At 53.7% G+C, this 18,828-nt stretch overlaps 4 protein-coding genes across 4 annotated transcripts; 3 read left to right on the forward strand and 1 right to left on the reverse strand.

Annotated features, from left to right (window-relative positions):
* Positions 1-98: 98 nt before the first annotated feature.
* On the reverse strand, positions 99-2,424 carry THITE_2120553 (uncharacterized protein). Its single transcript, XM_003656095.1, has 3 exons — positions 1,989-2,424; positions 716-1,830; positions 99-632 (listed from the first exon to the last, which is right to left on the reverse strand). The coding sequence occupies exons 1-3, from the start codon at positions 2,091-2,093 to the stop codon at positions 455-457; spliced, it is 1,398 nt and encodes a 465-aa protein (XP_003656143.1). The 5' UTR covers positions 2,094-2,424; the 3' UTR covers positions 99-454.
* Positions 2,425-3,968: 1,544 nt separating this feature from the next.
* THITE_2120556 (uncharacterized protein) lies at positions 3,969-5,893 on the forward strand. The gene is made up of 3 exons (XM_003656096.1): positions 3,969-4,494; positions 4,576-5,270; positions 5,348-5,893. The coding sequence occupies exons 1-3, from the start codon at positions 4,151-4,153 to the stop codon at positions 5,656-5,658; spliced, it is 1,350 nt and encodes a 449-aa protein (XP_003656144.1). The 5' UTR covers positions 3,969-4,150; the 3' UTR covers positions 5,659-5,893.
* Positions 5,894-6,499: 606 nt separating this feature from the next.
* Positions 6,500-9,021, forward strand: THITE_2120559 (uncharacterized protein). Its single transcript, XM_003656097.1, has 3 exons — positions 6,500-7,092; positions 7,175-8,435; positions 8,527-9,021. The coding sequence occupies exons 1-3, from the start codon at positions 6,880-6,882 to the stop codon at positions 8,673-8,675; spliced, it is 1,623 nt and encodes a 540-aa protein (XP_003656145.1). The 5' UTR covers positions 6,500-6,879; the 3' UTR covers positions 8,676-9,021.
* A 7,491-nt stretch (positions 9,022-16,512) lies between these two features.
* On the forward strand, positions 16,513-18,620 carry THITE_2056623 (uncharacterized protein; the record flags this gene model as incomplete). The annotated part of the gene is made up of 5 exons (XM_003656098.1): positions 16,513-16,793; positions 16,830-17,104; positions 17,200-17,328; positions 17,426-17,690; positions 17,786-18,620. The coding sequence occupies 5 exons, from the start codon at positions 16,513-16,515 to the stop codon at positions 18,618-18,620; spliced, it is 1,785 nt and encodes a 594-aa protein (XP_003656146.1).
* Between the last annotated feature and the right edge of the window lie 208 nt (positions 18,621-18,828).

The raw sequence follows: 18,828 nt of genomic DNA on the forward strand, positions 1-18,828 counted from the left end.
GAACGTTTCGTAGGGTTCAAAAACCACTGCCTCGGATGAACGATATCCTGAATTGCATAAATAACAACCTGAGACGAGACTTCTTGGTCTCGTACTGATTCGACTACGGAAAGCAGCAAGCACACCCCTATCTATCCCGGGCTCTCCCACCCACCACCCATCAAGCCACCTCGGCCTGGGCAGCGCGAGGGGCTTCTTTCTCCCTGGCCTCCTCCTCGCTGACCGACTTGGGCGCGTCGGTGACGCCAAACAGCTTGTCCATGGCCTCGAGCGAGACGCCCTTGGTCTCAGGCACGAAGAACCAGACGAAGAAGAACATGGAGAAGCAGAAGCTGCCGAAGATGAGGTACGTGCTGATAGAGGGGAAAAACAAAGCGTCAGCCAGGTCTTTCTTCGGCTTTTTTTTTTTTACAACCATGATATTTGTTTGGGGAAGGGGGGGAAAGAGAGCAACTCACCCGTATCCGTAAGCGCCCACGGTGACAAGCATGGTCGGCACGGCGCGGGCAACGACGAAGTTGAAGAGCCACTGCGTGGCGGCCGCGTAGGCCACATTGATGGAGCGCAGGCGGGCTGTGGGGATCTCACTGGCATAGATCCAGCACGCGGGGCCCCAGCCGAATTGGAAGAAGCTGGAGGGTAAGTGGTCAGTCCCATTTCGAGAGTCTGAGAACTAAAAAAAGATGATACGGGAAGAGAGGAGGTATGTACTTACGCAGCGAACAGGAAGATGGAGACAAGGGCAACATAACCGGCGGCCGGCACGGGGGCGCCGGGCACCGGCGGGGCGATGCGCACGTACAGGCCGATGTAGAACATGGCCAGGCCCTGGGCGATGGAGGTCCACAGCAGACTGCCCCGACGGCCCAGCGAGTCGGCCATGAAGAGCAGGAAGCAGATGCAGCTGGTGACCTTGACGATACCGTAGATACCGGTGCTGAACAGACTGGCCGAGGTGCCGCTCAGGCCGAGGTTCTTGAAGATGGTGGGAGCGTACGTGTTGATGGCGTTGGTGCCCGTCATCTGCTGGCAGATCATGAGGAAGATGCTGACGAGCACGCGGCGGCGGTTGCCCGCGATGGTCCACATCTCGCGCTGCAGGTTCCAGAAGCTGGCGTCGCCAATCAGGCGGCGCTCTTGCTCGAGCTGGTCGACGATCTCCTGGAACTCCTCCTGGATGTAGGGGTGCGTCGGCGGCAGGTTGCGGGTGCGCGACAGCACCTTCTTGGCGTCCTCCCAGCGGTCCTTGCGGGCCAGCCAGCGCGGAGACTCCTGGCAGAGAAGCATGCAGATGCACAGCAGGAGAGCGGGGAGGGCCTGGATGGCGAGCGGGAAGACGTACATGACCTTGGTCGGGGGGAAGTTGATGCTGACTGAATAGTTGATCCAGAAGGAGAGCATGCCGCCGGTGACGATGAAGAGCTGGTACAAGCCGGTGAGGAGGCCGCGGATGGCGCGCGGGGAGTTCTCAGACACGTAGATGGGGTTGATAGTGCTGGCAGCGCCAACGCCCATTCCACCAATGAAACGACCGGCGTACATGGTGCCCAGGTTGCCGAGGGCAGCTGACTGCATGATGACACCGACCATGATGAGTATGGACACGGCGATAAGGGACCACTTGCGGCCGAAGCGGTCCGTCAGGGGGGAGGCGGCGAGCGAGCCGACGAAGCAGCCGGCCTGGAGAGTAGAGACGATGTTGGCAGAGAGGTTGGCGGAAGCGACGGATTTGGAGTCACCCAAATTGAAGTCCTTGATGAAGGGGTCCAGCACGATGACACCTCCGATGACGCCCGAGTCCCAGCCAAAGGACATGGCGCCGAAGCAAGCCTGCGGACGAGTGTGTGTGAGCAAATGACTCGCGAAACGAGAGAGAGAGAGAGAGAGTATTCAAAAAAAAAAAAAAAAAAAAAAAAAAAAAAAAAAAAAAAAAAAAAAAAAAAAAAAAAAAAGCGAACAAAAAGAAAATTGAGGATCATTGAACTCACCGAGCAGGCAAGCAGGTACACACGCCAGCCATAGATCTCGGGCGGATCCGAGGCCATGGCCTCGTTCCGCACAATCTTCTGCAATATCCTCGACGACAGCGACATGATGGGCAGCTGTCTGTCGGAGTCGATCTGATGCGACGAAAGGGGGGAGGGTCGGAAACTCTCAGATCGTCGAGATTTCAGGCGGCAGCGAGGAGGGAGAAAAAGGATGGAACCCCAGGAGCCGGGACTCGGGAGCAGGAGCAGTGAGACAGAGGCGGCAGCAATCCGGGCCTTTTTGTAGTCACACTGCATCTCCGCGATATCAGCCATGGAGACCCGGTACGGATGAACGGCGTTGGTGGCTCCCCCGTTCTGCATGCTCGCCCCTGATTGGGGGATCCAGGTCTTGATCCCGGCCCGGCCCCATGTGCAATCCTACCTCGTGCGTGCGGAGAAACAATGGTGTGAGGCCCTTGCAAACAGGAGCAAACGAGCCGAACAGGGGAGCTGGGTCCGCCTGGTGAAGCGAGAGCGTGACATCCCTTACCAGCGCCCTAACCTGCTAACTACACTACCCTGCGTCGGCTGGCAAGTGTGCCCCATCCGCCGTTCTCTGCGGCCACGCTCCGCGCTAAGACGGATAGCTCCAGTTAGGGCCGGGTAAGATCTGTTTCGAATGCTCGCCGCTGTTTTTTTCATTTTTCCACCAAGAAGAGGCGGCGCCCGCGGTTCACCTGCATGCAGCAGCTCAACGGTTCCGCACCCCCGGCCCCCGACCGTCGCCGGAACGGCGGGGCCACGAACTGAGTGTGGCGGCTGGATCTGTCGAGGATGAACCCACTGCGCCAGAAGAAGTTTGCAATTCTCCGCGCATCACCGCTGCACTGGACCATGCAATCCGATCGGCGTGCCGCTGGAGCCGAGTGAGTTAACATGCAACGAACCTGGTGCTTCTGCCACTCTGCTAGACGGCTAGCGGCAGCGCAACACGGCATCTTGCGCATGGCGATGCCAGACGGAAATGCAGTGCCGAACTAATTGACGGAAACTAATGCTCGACAGATAGGCAACGGTCAGGAGAAGCACAGCCAATTGCTCTCGCAGAGGGTTTGTCCAAGGGTTCTTTTGGAATGTTCCTACCTGAGGTAAGTTCCAAGGTTGGTGGTATTAGCCTATTCGCGTCGTGTGGGGTAAAGACACGGGAGGTGGGGTGGGAAGTTCAATTTGGGGTCACTGGGGCAAAAGCGCGGGGGAAAATGGCGGACGGGACCTGGGGGAAGATGGATCTGGAGAAACAAGCTGGGGAGACCAAGCACCTTCCCCAGATTCCAGAATCGCGAAACCCGCAGATTAGTAGTGTACCAAGGTAGGTAGTACCTACCGTACCTAGGCGGGCGCGGCTTCCATGCTCGACAGCTCACTAGGTACACTAGGTACCTTAGGTGCAGAGGCAGATCAGGAAAGCAAGGCCAGCGATTCTCTGGAAGGACTTCCGGGTTGTGATGTAACGAGATACATACGGGGTGCTGACGGGCTTCCCGAGCAGGCACGCTGCGGCATTCCAGTGTAGCCCAAGCAACTCCCGGTCCCTCCTACGGCCAGGTACAGTACACAGTACACAGGAGCTATTCCAGGTTAACCGTCGTTTCCTTGTCTCCTTCCCATTCTCCAGGCTGCTCAGCAAGCATGCGTCTGCCAGCATGCGTCTGCCAGAATCAAGGAGTAGTCGTGTACACTACGCAACCTGAGTGAGCCAGGTAGTTGCCGGTTCCAGCGTCCGCTGCTCCGCACTCCCACACTGCCGGGCTCTGGGGTTGCAACACCTGCCAGGCTGGGATCCTTGTCGCGGAGAATCTGTCTGCCATTTTCTCCACGAATCAGCAATGATCTGATCGGCCCAGCGACGACGGTCCGTCAACACAAGCCACGACTTCGGCGGTTTGGCCGCTAACGTTACCTCTCTCGGGAGCATGCGGCTAACCGAGGCATCTTGCAGGCTCCCTAACTGTACGTGTACGCTGCAAAGGTACAATGAAATAGATGGGATCCAACGTAGCCACGCGTGTCCCGACTCCCCGGTAACAGAACCCAGCAGCTGACGACGCGCCTGGTTCTGACGCAAACCATCGACGCCGGAAATCGACGCCTAACTGCCCTAGATAGTGTGTTCCATAATGATGGCCCTCCCCGAACCCCAGATCACGGTGCTGGCGCGGGATCCCGCCCAGCGGCAGTTCAACATCAACTGCAATTCCTTTCAGCAAGATGCCGTGGTGTCGTTCAACGGCTGGCAATATGCCACGTTCTTCACTTTCCTCCAATCAGATGAACCGCCCGTCGCCGCCTCCGCTGAGCCTCTCTATGTCCACCTCGCCAGGAGACGGCTGCCCCGTGGCGAGTGGGAGGTGATGGTGCTGGATGACTATGCCCAGACGACCGATGATGGACACAACACGGTCCAGATGGGCATCTGCCCGGGCGACGGCACTATCCACCTGTCCTACGACCACCACTGTGATGTGTAAGTCGCGGCCCATTCCGTCGCCGTCCAATGTTGCATCAATGCACTCGACGAGAGGCACTGGTTGACAGCCTGCCCAAGCCTGAGGTACCGCTACTCTGTCCGCGGGTTGGCCACGGACCCAGAGAAGTTCGACTGGACGCCCTCCCTTTTCACACCGACGCTGGACTACCTCCCCGGCCTGCCGTCCACCCACCGGCATTTCGGATACGTGACCTACCCGCGCTTCGGCTTCCTGGGCGATGACATGTTCTGCTCCTTCCGCGACGGCAAAGCCGGGCTCGGCAACGACTACCTCTACATCTACAGCGGCAGGACCGGTCGCTTCGACTTCGTCGGCGCCCACCTGACGGGCGTGCAGAGCAACCCGTACGTGCACGGCATGGACTGGCGCGGCGGCCGGCTGCACGTCACCTGGGTCTACCGCGGCTTCGTGTACTACGACGGCTGGGACGATCCGCTGGACACGAAGCATAAGCAGCAGTCGGGGCCGAACACGAACGAGAACAACCACAACATCTGCTACGCCTACAGCGAGGACAAGGGGTACACGTGGAAGAACGGCGCCGGAAAGGTCATCGCGGACCTGAGGAAGGGCGAGACGATCGCCAACGACGCCGAGGGCATCGTGGCGTTCAAGATCCCCAAGAACTCGGGCCTCTCGAACCAGGAGGCCCAGGCGGTCGACCAGGACGGCGGCGTGCATGTGCTCAACCGCGACAAGAGAGATGGCGGGGCCTCTGCGATGTGGAAGCACTACTACAAACCACTGAACGGTGAGTCCCAGTCATTGTTTTTCAAACCCGAGCCTGCATTTCGCCAGTGCATTGAGCAAGCGGCTGACCGAGCTCAGGGGCGTGGACGCAGCGGCCAATCCGACCCATCAGCGGGAGGGCCCGAGGCCGGTTGGCCATCAGCAAGACGGGCGACCTGTACGTGATCCTCCCGGATTTCGCGGCCTCTCGGCTGCAGATCCTCAAGGCTTCCAAGGCGGGCGGGTACTCCAGCTACGACGAGGTCTGGACCGGACAGGGTCTGACGGGAGAGCCGCTGGTCGACTCGGCCAGGCTCGAGCACGACAACGTCTTGTCGGTGCTGGTGCTGGCCGAGGAGAAAGCGGCGCCGGGCGAGCGAAAAGTTGTCGTGCTGGACTTCCAGCTTTGATGGGGGGCAGGACAGGGAGGGGCAGCCGTCGCCCAGTGGTGATAATGCATGCATTAACTGAATAAATGAAAGAGAAGCGGGGATTGGGGCGTGCAACCGAAATTCGGTGTGCGCCCATGTAGGTAGTGTAAAGAAATGCCATTATTCGGGCACAGGCGACCCGTGCCATTCCGAGCCTGAGAAGCTGGATAACCCCTTGACTGTGGCGCCCATGCAGCGTGGGTGGGCTGGTGGCTGCACCACTGCCGTCAAAGTTTCGGACAACGCCCGTGCTGGTGCGAATGCCGTCGGGATGGGTGAGGAATGAAGCTGGGATGGGGATTTGAAGCGGTGGCGCGGACCGCAAAAAGACGCTTGCATGGTGGTCTTGGCCGCGATCCAGAACGTCGGAGACTGACGGGCGGAAGGTGCCCGTTGCGGCTCGTTGGAGCCTGGAGGTGCTTTTTCAGCTGGCCATGGTGGTTGCCCGCGGTTCATTTCTGGGGAAAGCCATGAGTTTCAGCTTCGCTGATCCAAGCATCGGCTCCTCATTGGCCGGGCCGGTCCACCCTGAATTGCAAGGGCGATGAAGCCGCAATGGACCCGACGCCTGCATGTGTGGCCTGTTTTCGGTGAAGCCATGCCTTGAAGAAAGAATTCATTGCCGCCATTACACGTGGACAGGATAGTCTGTATGTGCTACGGATTAGCTGAGTTCTCACGCATGCCACCATGCCCCTCTCTTCGCCTGTCAAGTGCCGCAATTCTGCCAAGCAATGCTCTTTCCCCAGTGGCTCATCATCGCTGATACCTCGGGTAGAAGTGGAAAACTCGGTGATGGACCGCCTTCCACATCTCAAGGCCCATCGTCAGCACCGCAACTGCAACTGCAACTGCTATGGGGCCGTCAATGACGCCACTGTGCAACCGTGAGCCAGCCGGGCCTTGTGCAAGGCCACAGGGCACCACAAGGCACACCCGCTCCCCAAGTGGTGGGGAAGTCCATACGTCAGGTACATACAAAGACGACTCACGAGCCATGGCCCAAAGCGGTGTTTGTCTCGCCAGCATTCAGCTGAGCCCTCTCCCGTCCCCCAGTTCCGCCCTGCCAGCCCGCACAGGTCGCCACTAGCCCGCACACTACCGGCTCAACCGAGGCGCTAAGACACGAGATCGATGCACCAGAGCCATCGGGTCCATATGCTTGCTTGGCACCCTCGATCATAAAGCCTGCTTTCCAATATGGCCAGTCATCTCTCTTCCGGCGGACGAGATGCAGCAAATTCCAACGTCGTCGTCTCTGCTGTCCCTCCGCTCGCCCAGTCCATCCACTGCTCCCAAACATCGCACAAAGGCCGACGAACCAGGGCCAAGCTCACCAGCGACGAGAGAGAAAGAGTGCTGGGGGTCAGGCGCCTGGGCGCATGTCTGAGGTGCAGGATACTCAAGATTCAGGTCCGTCCAACCTGTCTCGCGTGCTCCGGCTGCTGGTCCCTGTCACCTACTGTTCGGTTTTGACTCACACACCACGCTCCAGTGTTCCCTTGAGAACCCCTGCCAGCCCTGCCTGCAGTCGGCCGTCAAAGGCTCCGAGAGGAAGGTCCTCTCGTTCTGCTACTGCGTGCGGACCCGTTTCGCCGACGTCAACATCTTTGGATGTCGCTCGGCCGGCGAGACCGCCTCCGCCGTCGGGATGCAGACCGAAAGCCTCCTGTTGGACATGAGCAATCTGCTCTCCCGCATTGCCAAACCCGCTCGCTTCTCCTTCACGTCCAACCCGGCAGCGTTCAACAACACGATGGTCTCGTGGCTCACCGATCCCGACTTCCGCCTGCCTAACGGCAGCATCGTCGGCCTCTGCTGCTCCAGGCTGCTGGGGCTCCAGTTCCGACAGGAAACTGCGAACGGCGACGCCGCCACAGACGACCTGCTCACCGACTTCCGCCGCTTCCTGCTCGCCACCTCACTCGCCCACGCCGGCTGGCGCGACGGCGGCAAAGCCCTCAAGATGCGCGACCTGTGCGCGGCAGGGCAGGTATCCGGGTGCCGCCTGCTCCGGCGCCTCGACCGCGTGCTGACGCCGCAGTTCCTCGCCCGGTGCGAGCGCGAGTCGTGCCAGGTGCTGTTCCTGCTCGTGTTGGGCGCCGTGCTGGGCGTCGGGTACTCGTCGTCGTCGCTGCTGGAGGGCGACGCGTCCCCTGCGTTTCCCGCGGCCGGCGCCGAGACGCTGCTCAGCCCGGAGTTCCGCCGCAGCCCGACGCTGTGGCTGGCCATGAAAGAGCACCTGTGCCAGATGCTGGCGCATCACTTGATATTCATCGGGTCCATGCTGGGAATTCGCCTGGATACCGCGCTCGAACAGCGCATCATCGACACCGCGGTGACCAGGTGGAACAAAGCCGAGGAGTTTGTTTGGGCAGAGATGATGGGCGTGGCGGGACCGTCTGCCCTCAAAGTGCCGGGGAATGGGGATGTCAAGACGGAGGAGGAGGAAGGTGACCCCATGGGTGGCAGTCCAAGAACGAAGCGTCCTCCTGCTCCTCTCCCTCCAATTCGGCACAATGCACTGCCCTGGTCTCCGCTGGAAGCTCCGCAACTGGTTCCGATCCCTTGCCCCGAGGTCAGCCAATTCCAGCCCGCAGCAGTTGAAGCGTGGTCAGAGAATCCGCAATCATACCTGTCCCTCTTTGAAGAGTCCAAGAACGGTGAACCGTCGGGCTTGGAAAGCTCGACCCGGGACGTGGAGGACCCGGCTTCAGTAACGGGGCCGCGCCCGGAACCAAGTGCTAGGCTCAAAGGTAATAGACCTCTCTGTTCATTATCTCCCCTGCTCTCCTGTTCGATGTACGCAGCGAACAAAGACAGGGGCTAACAGAGAAATATTCTTAGGGCCTGAATACGGGCGGCCGCGAGAAACAAAGCGGCGGTCGATATGGATCGTTCGGCCGCTAGACGCCGGGCCGGAGCACGGCTTGGTCAATGTGCATGCACGCCTCCGAGGCGACAGTAGCCTGGAGAGTTTGCGGACTTTCGTATAACGGGGGCGCTTGAGAGCCCGTCATGATTTAACGACATGATTCTATCTTTTTACACGAAGAGGTGACGACCATAGACATAGCAATTCTGGTGTATACTGCGAAGCTTATCTCGACTTGGCTAATCCTAATCGAAATAAACTACTGGTTGGATGCTCGAGCTCAAAACTTCCCCCCGCTCTTCTGCTCCTAGACCATAAGGCAAGCCGCAATAACCCCCCAAACATGCGCCGCAATTACCTGCCCGGTTGGCATCACGCTGAAAGGGGTAAGATGCTCGGCGAACCCGGAGCTCGGCAATATATCCCAATTTAGCCAACTCATAGCAAGTATTAACCTATAGTCTAAGATCCATGGGTCTACAAGTCCTGTCAATTACGGCAATAATGTGTAAGGTGCGATGGCGTACCGCAGTTGGCTATCCTCTCCCACGTCCCGAGGAGGCATTGAGAACCTGACTAGGGTAGCTAGCTGTCAACTTCGACAAGGTTCACACAGCACCGGAGTAAGGTAAATAGGGGGCCTAAAAATACTGATGCATTCAACCCCTTGCTATAGCACAGCACCTTCTCCTTGAAAAATTTTTTCTTAGCACCCACTATTAGTGTCAACGCTTAGCATCATAGCTTACGCCTTAACACGCCCTATCAAACCCACTAACTTCGATCGGGCCGCCGGCCACCGTCGTATTGACGGCATAGCCGGTAGCATTCCTATAACGCCGCCTAGGGCGACATTGTAGCTAGATACCGTTGTATCGAACGCTATAGGCACCTGCCCTATAGATCCTCCTACAGCCACCAACCTATAGTGCACTAAGCAGTATAAAAACGTCGGTTTTATACCTCTATCTACCCTAGATCTAACGAAGGGCGCTACTACGAAGATAGAGTCCAATAGAACGGCTAAAGCTACCCTTAGCCAGCACCTCTATAAGGCGAAGTAGAAGCTCTAGCGCTAGAGGAAGGTGGTTAAAGCTATTGCCAATAGGCTCGATAGTATAGTAGCCTCCTTCTAAAGGCCCTACTAAGAGACGCTTTGCTAGGAGTATAGAGAGGTTGTCAACGACGTCCTACATTTCATTAGCATTTACATCTTTACTATAACCAATATAGTTATAGCTCTTTACTAGCTCGATAGTACCTAGAAAGACTTGGACCCTAAGGTCCAGTTCCTTAGTACCACCTAGCGAACCCAACTAGTATCTACGCCCTCGACCTCCTTAGCGCCCATTGGCGAAGCCTCCTAGGCTATAGTAGCTTTATAAGCCTACTCCTATACCACTAGATCGATAGGCAGTAGCTAGCCTATAAGCCTTTGGCCTACCTTAAAGAGCCTTACAACGACTATAATGACTATAAAGACTAAGAAGGCTCAACTAGAGAAAGAAGACCTCTAGGTCCTTATAGCCCTTAATCGCGACGAAGTAGGGTATACTACTAGGGCCCTCTGCTAAGAGGCCTTCGTTATATATATAGAGATTATATAGGCCCTATAGCTTGCCGCCTAGTAAATCCTAGACTATACCTAGACCAACTCTAGATACGCTATCTATATAGCTAACGTCGCTATTTACAATATATTCCTCGAACCTACCAATGCTACTAAAATCCTTTATATCTATAGAGGCACCTCTATTAGCTACCTAGAGAAGTGGTATCAATATACTATCAAGGAAGTGCTATAGACCTTCTAGACTATATAGGGTATAGTCAATATAGCGGAGATCATCGAAAAGGAAGTAGTAGTATAGATAGGGGTAGCCCTATACAATATTATACCTTCTTAAAGGGGCCCCAACCTATACTTGGGCTATAAGACCTTTATCGTTTTGTTCCTCTAGCTAATATAGCTATTCTACCTATTTAATACAAGTGAGATAGCGCACTTAGTCAATAAAAAGCCAATCCTCTAAATATATAACCCTAGCTACTAGGGCTACTGCTCTACCGCTAAGTATAGGCAAGTGCTATACTACAATAGGTATAGTAATAGACTCGACCGATATATAGGCGAATACGTCGCCTCTATTCAATACGCCAACTGCCTAGGACCCTTTATATCGGGCTATAAAGACTACTCTACCAAACCTACCTATAAGAATAGGTACTAGGTCCCCCTTAGAAGGAAGGCCTAAGCCGTAGTCAAGGTAGCGAGGAGCTACCTCTTTATTAAAGCTAACTAATTGTAAGATATAGAGATAACTACCTATTATATAGGCAAAAGACCCTAAAGCCCCGACAGGGAGTAGGGCAAAGAACGTTTAACGACTACACCTACGTCTACGCCTATACTAAGTACTGATAGAGGGGTTGTATACAACGTACCTAAGCTCCCCTAGCGGTTAGTGGAGCCTAAGCCCTTGGGCTTAGACGAGCTGCTAGCCTCTAACTAGGAAGCTTAGGTATAGGCCTAGGTATAGCTAACAATTATAGTCAAGGCCCTATATAGGCCGTATATAGCCAATATAGTCCCTATCGAATACAACCTCAAGGCCCTAAGTAGCCTCCTAGCTACCTAGGCCAATAAGTAACGCTAAATAGGCCTATAACCTCCAGGTTATCTAGGCGAACGTACGCTATAGCTAGGGCGTATATAAGGTCGCCCTCAACGCTAGCTAGGACAACTAAACCAACGTTATCTACCTATAGGAGCCCTACTAGTAGCCTAGCTCTAGAACAAAGATATACCTAGGGTACAATATATTTGCCCTAATTAAGACCTAGGATACTACTGAGGACTGGCTATAAGTCCTTACCTATATATAGAAAGTGCGCTATATCTGGGCGCTACTACGTTAGCCTATTTCCTACGATATACTATAGGTATAAGTTAATAGTATCGACTTCTTAAACTTCTACCGCCAACTAGATATTCTAGAGGCGATCGACTATATATATAGCCTCGAACCTACTATGAGATATATGGTTGGTGGGGACGCTAACGCCCTAGATCCTATATAGGAGCTTAGCGTTGCCTACCCGATATATAGGGGGCAACGTCTAGCCAACTAGTTGTAGGATATAGGAATGCTATATATAGGGGAGCTAGGAGTAGCCACCTATAAATAGGAGTATGTCCTAGACCTCGTTTTCAACAATATCCCCTTTACCTAGACCTTTGTAGACTAAAACCTATTTACTAGCTTCGACTACTATATCCTTTTAACCGTTGTCCTAGATAAGGGTGACAAGCCCCTGCTCTAACCGAAGTACTAGATCCTAGACTCTAACCTCGGCCTATTTAAACAAGTACTAAACTGTTTACTAAACCGGCTACTAAGCGTAGTAGATATCCTCGATAGGGACTACAAGGCGATCGACTAGTTCGTAGAGCAGCTTAGTAGCGTCTAGAGCTCCGCCTTTATAGCTACGTTAGTCCAATGTAGACTAGGCGGTAAAAGTACTATCTAGTAGACTAACGAATATAAAGAAGCCTAGAGATAGTAGAAGGTAGCTAAACTACGTTAGATTAGTGGAGAGCCTAGCAACGAAGACGATTATAAAGAATGTATAGAGGCCTAGAAGGCCTTCTATAGCGTAGTTAAGAAGGCTAAACGACAATACTAAGTAGATTAGCTCGATAATGTTTGTACCAACTTAGAACTTTATAGGGTAGTTGCCTAGTATAAGTAGATATAAAATAGGAGGTCCCCCTTGATCAAAGTTAGTAAGGAGACTCTCCACGACCTAGTATATAAGGCGCGCTATATTGTAGGAGCCCTTTTAGAACGTTTCAATATAGTAGATAATCTAGACAATGACCCCCTCGAGGGCTAGTAGCTAAATAAGATGAAGCGTAAGCTCTAGTGCCTAGGCAACATCTTACTAGAGGAGGCTACTATATATACTATTGGAGTTAAAAGCACCTCCCCTAGCATTGACAAAACTATAGTACACCTAATAAAGAGCTACTAGGAGGTACTTAGTAGGGTCGTAATAGACCTCTTTAACAAATATATCGTATTGTAGTACTATTTAAAACTATAGAGGGTCATAGAGGTATCTCTTATTCTAAAACTAGGTAAAAGAGACTTCTTAACATCTAAATCTTACTAGCTAATCGCCCTAATTTCTTATCTAGGCAAGGGCCTTAAGCGGGTTATAGCCTAGCGGATAACCCTCTACGCCTTTAAGGCTAAAATTCTAAGCCCCTAGCATATTAGTGCCCTCCTACAAAGGTTGGCGCCCAATCTAGCCGTCTACCTAATATACAACATTGAGTAGAAGCTTACGATAGGAGGCGTTACTACCCTAGTTACCCTCGACGTTCAAAGAGCCTTTAATGCCCTCCTACCTAAGCGTCTATTGGCCTATATATACGAACAAGGCTAGCCCCTTAGTGTTATACGACTTATTGAATCCTTCCTTAGCGAACAGAAGATTAAAGCCTAGATTAATAGGGAGTATACGGAGGAACTTCCTATCCCCTATAGGACCTCCTAGGGCTCCCCCTAATCCCTAATCCTATATATCCTCTACTTAGCGGAGCTCCTTCAAGCTGAACCTACCCTTCGTTTTAGCTATACCAACGACGTTGGCCTAGTACAATTCAATTGTAAAGGGGATCTACAAAGGAATACGTAGGACGTAGAAGACACAGTTAGAAAGGTCCTAGAGTAGAGTAACTACAATAAAGTGCAATTCTCTATAGACAAAATAGAGCTAATCCACTTTATAAGACAATAAGACCCTTAGAACCTACCTATTGTTGTCAACGACTATCTAACGATATACCTAGCTACGGCCCTAGAGCTTAAGGAGAGAAGCCCCCTACTTTAGATAGCAATACAATAGCTTAGAGTATAGTTCGATAGATGCCTTACCTTTAAGAGGTACGTCTATAAGCGATATATAAAGGCTAAGAAGATGGCGTATCATCTATATAACCTTGCTAATACCTAGTATAGGCCCTCTACTTATATACTATAGAAAGCTATAACAACGGTGGTTATCTCTATAGTGCTATACGATATAGAATGCTAGTATAGCAAGTATACTAAGCCTATATATAGTAGGGTCTATAGTAGGAAGGAGAGAACCTCCGCCTATATAGAATATTATATCGAGGCGATTTAAAGGGTTATAAACGTAGCTATAAGAGCTACCCTCCTAGTATAGTGTACTACGCTAAACAGAGTTCTTTGCTAAGATATAGGTATATCGATGGCGAAGGTAGCCCTAGAAGAGGCCTAGCTCCGCTTTGCTTTCCAATTATATATAGTAGACAAGGACTACCCCCTAGTTAGGAGGATAGAGATCCTAGCCTGACAATAGGGACGTAGAGTAGGTATAGTGCACCGCCTATATACCTAGCTACAATATATAGAACTAGAGTTCCCCTCCTTCGATAGGCCTATTATTCCCCTAATTCACTTTACTCTAAGCTATAGGGAGGACCCTATAGAGGGGTTTAACAAAAAGAAGGTCGCTAAACGTTTCGACGCCTAGTAGTAGGAACTGCCGCTAGGCGATATTGTAGCCTTCTCTAATAGCTCGCTAGAAAAAGACAACGATATATAGAAACTGGGATATAGCTATATAGTCTTTAGGGTAGGCAATATAGAGGAACTAGTCGACTCCGGCTATACCTCCCTTGACCTATATATAGTTGTATTCGATATAGAGGCCGTTAGGGCGAGGAGAGCCCTCGAGGTGGCCTAGTGGGTAGCGGTACCTAGGGACTAGATCTAGGTCTACCTCGATAATATAGGGGCGATATAGTGCCTATATAGCATAGCTTCTAAGACCTTATAGGCCTATTTCCTAGCTTTCTATAAGGCTATAGAGGCCTATAAGGGCAAGGTCTAGGTTAAGTGGAGCCTAGGGTATATAGGTATTCTAGGCAACGAGATAGTAGATCGGCTTACTAAAGTAGAGGCCTCGGCGGACTAGGACCTAGAGAGCTAACCTATACTCTCCAAGATTAAGATAGACCTATATAAACGCCTTAAGGCCTTTAGGGCTAGGCAATAGAGCGAGCTACGACAGGGCCTATCGTAGTACTATAGGACCTAGGAACTAGAGTACAATGTCAAGTACCCGCTAGAGCTAAAATATCTCTCTTAAGGAATGCTATACCACTTCCTAGCGATATAAACAGGGTATAGGGACTTTACGATATACTATCGCTAATACAACTACGTTGACTATAAACGAGCCTATAAGCACTATAGCGAAGATAAGAGGCTAGAGCACCTAGTATTTTACTAACGTATACTAGCGCGCTTCTTAGAATAGCTATAGTTAGACAAGTAGAGGGATAGACAAAGGCCTTTAGATACAATAGAGAAAAGGCTATACCTATAGAACTTAATATATAAGCTAGAGCTCTTTTAGGAATTTATAATAAGAATAGGCTATTACTAACCTTATAGATTTATAATAACCTTATAGATTCTAGATTACAACTTAGTACCTAGCCTAGGCTTCGACTTCTATAGCTAGCGCCTAGATACGCTAACCCTACCTAAGCCTTATTATTGCTATACTATATAGATCCTCTAGTTTCCCTTAGAGATGCCTACTCGCCAAGGCCTTTACCCCTAGTAGGGCGGGCAGGTTCCTACCTAGGTATAGGACTATAGTAGCCTTCTAAGCCGGTATAGACGTATTGCTCTAAGGGGGAGGCGTACTAGGGAGGATAGGCGTCAGGCTTATACTAGACTAGTGGCCTAGGGCTAGCCAACGAAAAAGGAGATAGAGTTGGAGTATAGAGTATAAAGCAAATAGCGGCGCTATAGTGGGGGTAGCGAGCCTTATAGATCCCTTAGGTTCCTTCGGAATTGCCTACTCGCTAGGGCCCCTTGCCCCTAGCAGGGCGGGCAGGTTCTCGCCTAGGTATAGGACTATAGTAGCGACCTAGGCCAGTATAGGCGCTTTGCCCTAGAGGGGGAGGTAGGCTAGGGAGGTCAAGCTATAGGCTTATACTAGACTAGTGGCCTAGGGCTAGCTAACGAAGAAGAAGATAGAGATAGTGTACAGGGTACAAAGTGGTAGATAGTACTTCTTTTCACTCCTTATTACTGTTTCCTATATATATAGTTATAGGTCTAGTGTCTAGGTCTCTTTACGTTAGGTTCTCTCGTTTCCTTTCCTTTCCTTTCCTTCCTCTCTTAGGGTTGCCATAGCTACGCCGGTGGCTTAGTATACTGTATCACCGGCTACGATATAGACCTAGGCAAGTATATACCGCTATAGTGGCTAGGACAGACAAAGGTCGTAGTATCGTTGGCCTATATACCCTCCTAAATGGAGGGGGGGGGAGCGGCTAGCAAGGCGGCAACTATACCGCCGAAGTGCCCTACAGGCTCGAGACGCTATATAGATAGTACTAGGAGGAACCACCCTTTTTGTATGTATCTAGCTTAGCGCGTCCACATATACCACAGGTATATCGTGGGGCTACTGCGTAGCCCTACACCGGACGTTAAGCGCCAACAACAACAACAACAACAACAAGCTATAGCACAGCACAGCTACTACTCCTATCCAGGAACGCCAGCTGGCTCCGTCCGGTTCCCTTCCCGGGAATTTGTGTGACAGGCATCCGCGCCTCGTGCCCCTAGCCCGAGAAGACATTCCGAAGTGGTGTTACTCATCTTTGCAACACGCAGAAGCAGATACCGCCTCTCAATTCAGGCTCGTGGCTACCACCACCCGCGGCCGGCGGGCTCTTCGGCAAGGGAGCCGAGCCGTCGATGCTACCGAACGGAGGGCGGATGTATAAGGAGACCAAGACCGCCAAGCCACGCAGCCGGCCGTGATTAGATCACCCACTGTTCTTTTCTTTGACGGGCTGGCGTCGTCGAGGACGTTCTGGCCCAGGCAACAATCGAACAATGTGGACGAAGATCCGGTCATCGCTCCTGGCCCTCGCGGCGGCCACCCTCGCGCTAGCGGGGCCCAACTGCCCTCCGCTCGGCCCCGTGTACGAGAAGCCGAACAACTTCAACACCAGCTCGGCGATGAAGGCAGCCCTTGCCAACCTGACGGCTGCGCTGACGGCATGGGACCAAAACAACTCGTCGGCCGTGCGCGCCGACATCACCAGCTACAGCATCGAGGTTTTCAGCACGAGCAAGGACCACCCGGTCATCTTCAGCTGGCACCACACCGCGCCGTCTCTGCGGAGCAGCAGCAGCAGCAGCAGCAGCAGCAGCAACAGCTCCACCAACAGCACGGCCGTGGGCGTGTCCAAGACGGACGGCGACACGGTGTACCGGCTAGGCAGCCTCAGCAAGATCTTCACGGTGCTGACGTGGCTGGCGCAGGACGGCGACGCCAAGTGGAACGACCCCATCACCAAGTACGTGCCGGAGCTGGCGGCGGCGGCGGACGGGCGGGCCAAGCGTGATCCGGTCGCGAACGTGCCGTGGGACGAGGTCACGATCGCGGCGCTGGCCGGGCAGCTGTCGGGAGCCATTCGGGATTGTGAGTGTCGAGAAGGATACTTAACCCTAGTAGCGGTGTGTGAGAAGTTGCGGGTTGACTGGCTGGCTGGCTGACTTGTGACTGGGATTATCAAGACGGCCTGATGAGCGAGGTCACGCAGGAGATGAACCTGACCGAGGCGGTCAGTTTGGGGTTTCCGCCGCTGAACAGCTCCGACCCCATGCTGCCCAAGTGTGGCGAGTGGCCGCAGTGCAACAGGACCGGTAAGACAGGATGCTGCTCCACTCAGTCACCTAACACACGCAACGGAGTGCCGGAAGAGAGTAGGTGAATGCTGATACGGAGATGTCATCATGGCAGAGTTCTTTAACGGCCTGCTGCGCGCGTACCCGTCCTTCGCGCCCTTCACCACGCCCGCTTACACCAACACGGGCTTCCAAATCCTGGCGTACGCGCTCGAGAGCATCAAGGGCAAGAGCTTCGAGGCCATGATGCAGGAGAGCATCCTCGAGCCGCTGGGGCTGAAGCACACGTACTACCGGAACGCGCCGGCCGAGGAGGGCATCATCCCGGGGGGCAACCGCAAGGCCGCCGAGTGGGACTACCAGTTGGGAGACGAAGATCCGTAAGGGTTTTTTTTATTTTGTTTATTTACGATCTCAACTAACTACTCGGGTCGTGGCATGGGTTGTACGTGAGAAGCTGACTTTTGATTTTCAGTGCCGGCAACATGTACTCGTCCGTCAGCGACATCTCGGCGCTCGGGCGGGCGATCCTTTCGTCGGCGCTGGTGCCGCCCGTGGTGACGCGGCGATGGCTTAAGCCGGCCGTCATGTCGTCGGAGCTGATCGCCGGCGTGGGCTACCCGTGGGGCATCCGGCGCGTGGTGGTGCCGTACGCCAACGGCAAGCGGGTCGTCGACGCGTTCAACAAGGCCGGCAACATCGGCTACTACTCGTCGCTGCTGGTGCTGCTGCCGGACTACGACGCCGGCTTCGTCATCCTGGCCGCCGGCGAGGCCATCCCCGGCAACAACAACTTCAACCTGGCCGACGTGGTGGGCGCGAGGCTGGTGCCGGCGCTCGAGGCGGCCGCGCGCGAGCAGGCCGACGCCAAGTTCGCGGGCCAGTACATCGACGAGGATGCCGGGGCCAACTCGTCGCTGCGGCTGACCACGCAGGCCGACCGGCCCGGGCTCGGCATCGAGGGATGGGTCAGCAACGGCACCGATATGCAGACCATCGCCGTCGTGCTGCAGGGCGGCTACGCGCCCGTCAACCCGAGCATCCGGCTGTACCCGACGGGGCTCGAGACGGCGCGGCCCGACGGCAGCAGGCGGGTCGCCTACAAGGCCGTGTTCGAGGACCTGAACTTGCCGGCGAGGGACCCGGCCACCAGCATGTTCTCGACCGACTGCGGCACCTGGGTGTCCTTCACGGGCGTCACGTACGGCACGCAGCCGCTGGACCAGTTCGTCTTCGAGATCGATGAGACGGGGGCTGTGGTCAGCATCGAGAATCTTGCGCTGAGGTCGGTCATGAAGAAGCGGAGGTAGCAACGGGGCGCGAGGCAGAGCCGGCTTGCGGTTGTTGAGTGTAATCACTTTTTGTCTCATGCCGTTCGGGAAGAGAGACCTCTGTGTTTTGTTTAACAACCTTTAAGGGGTAAAATCCTGCACCACATTCACATGCTAAAGCACTGGTGAATCCCTACGTTATCCACAACATCAAATCGGTTGGCCAACCTTGTTGGTCTTGCATATT

The sequence above is a fragment of the Thermothielavioides terrestris genome, chromosome 5 (genome assembly GCF_000226115.1).
Source record: "Thermothielavioides terrestris NRRL 8126 chromosome 5, complete sequence".
NCBI lineage: Eukaryota > Fungi > Ascomycota > Sordariomycetes > Sordariales > Chaetomiaceae > Thermothielavioides > Thermothielavioides terrestris.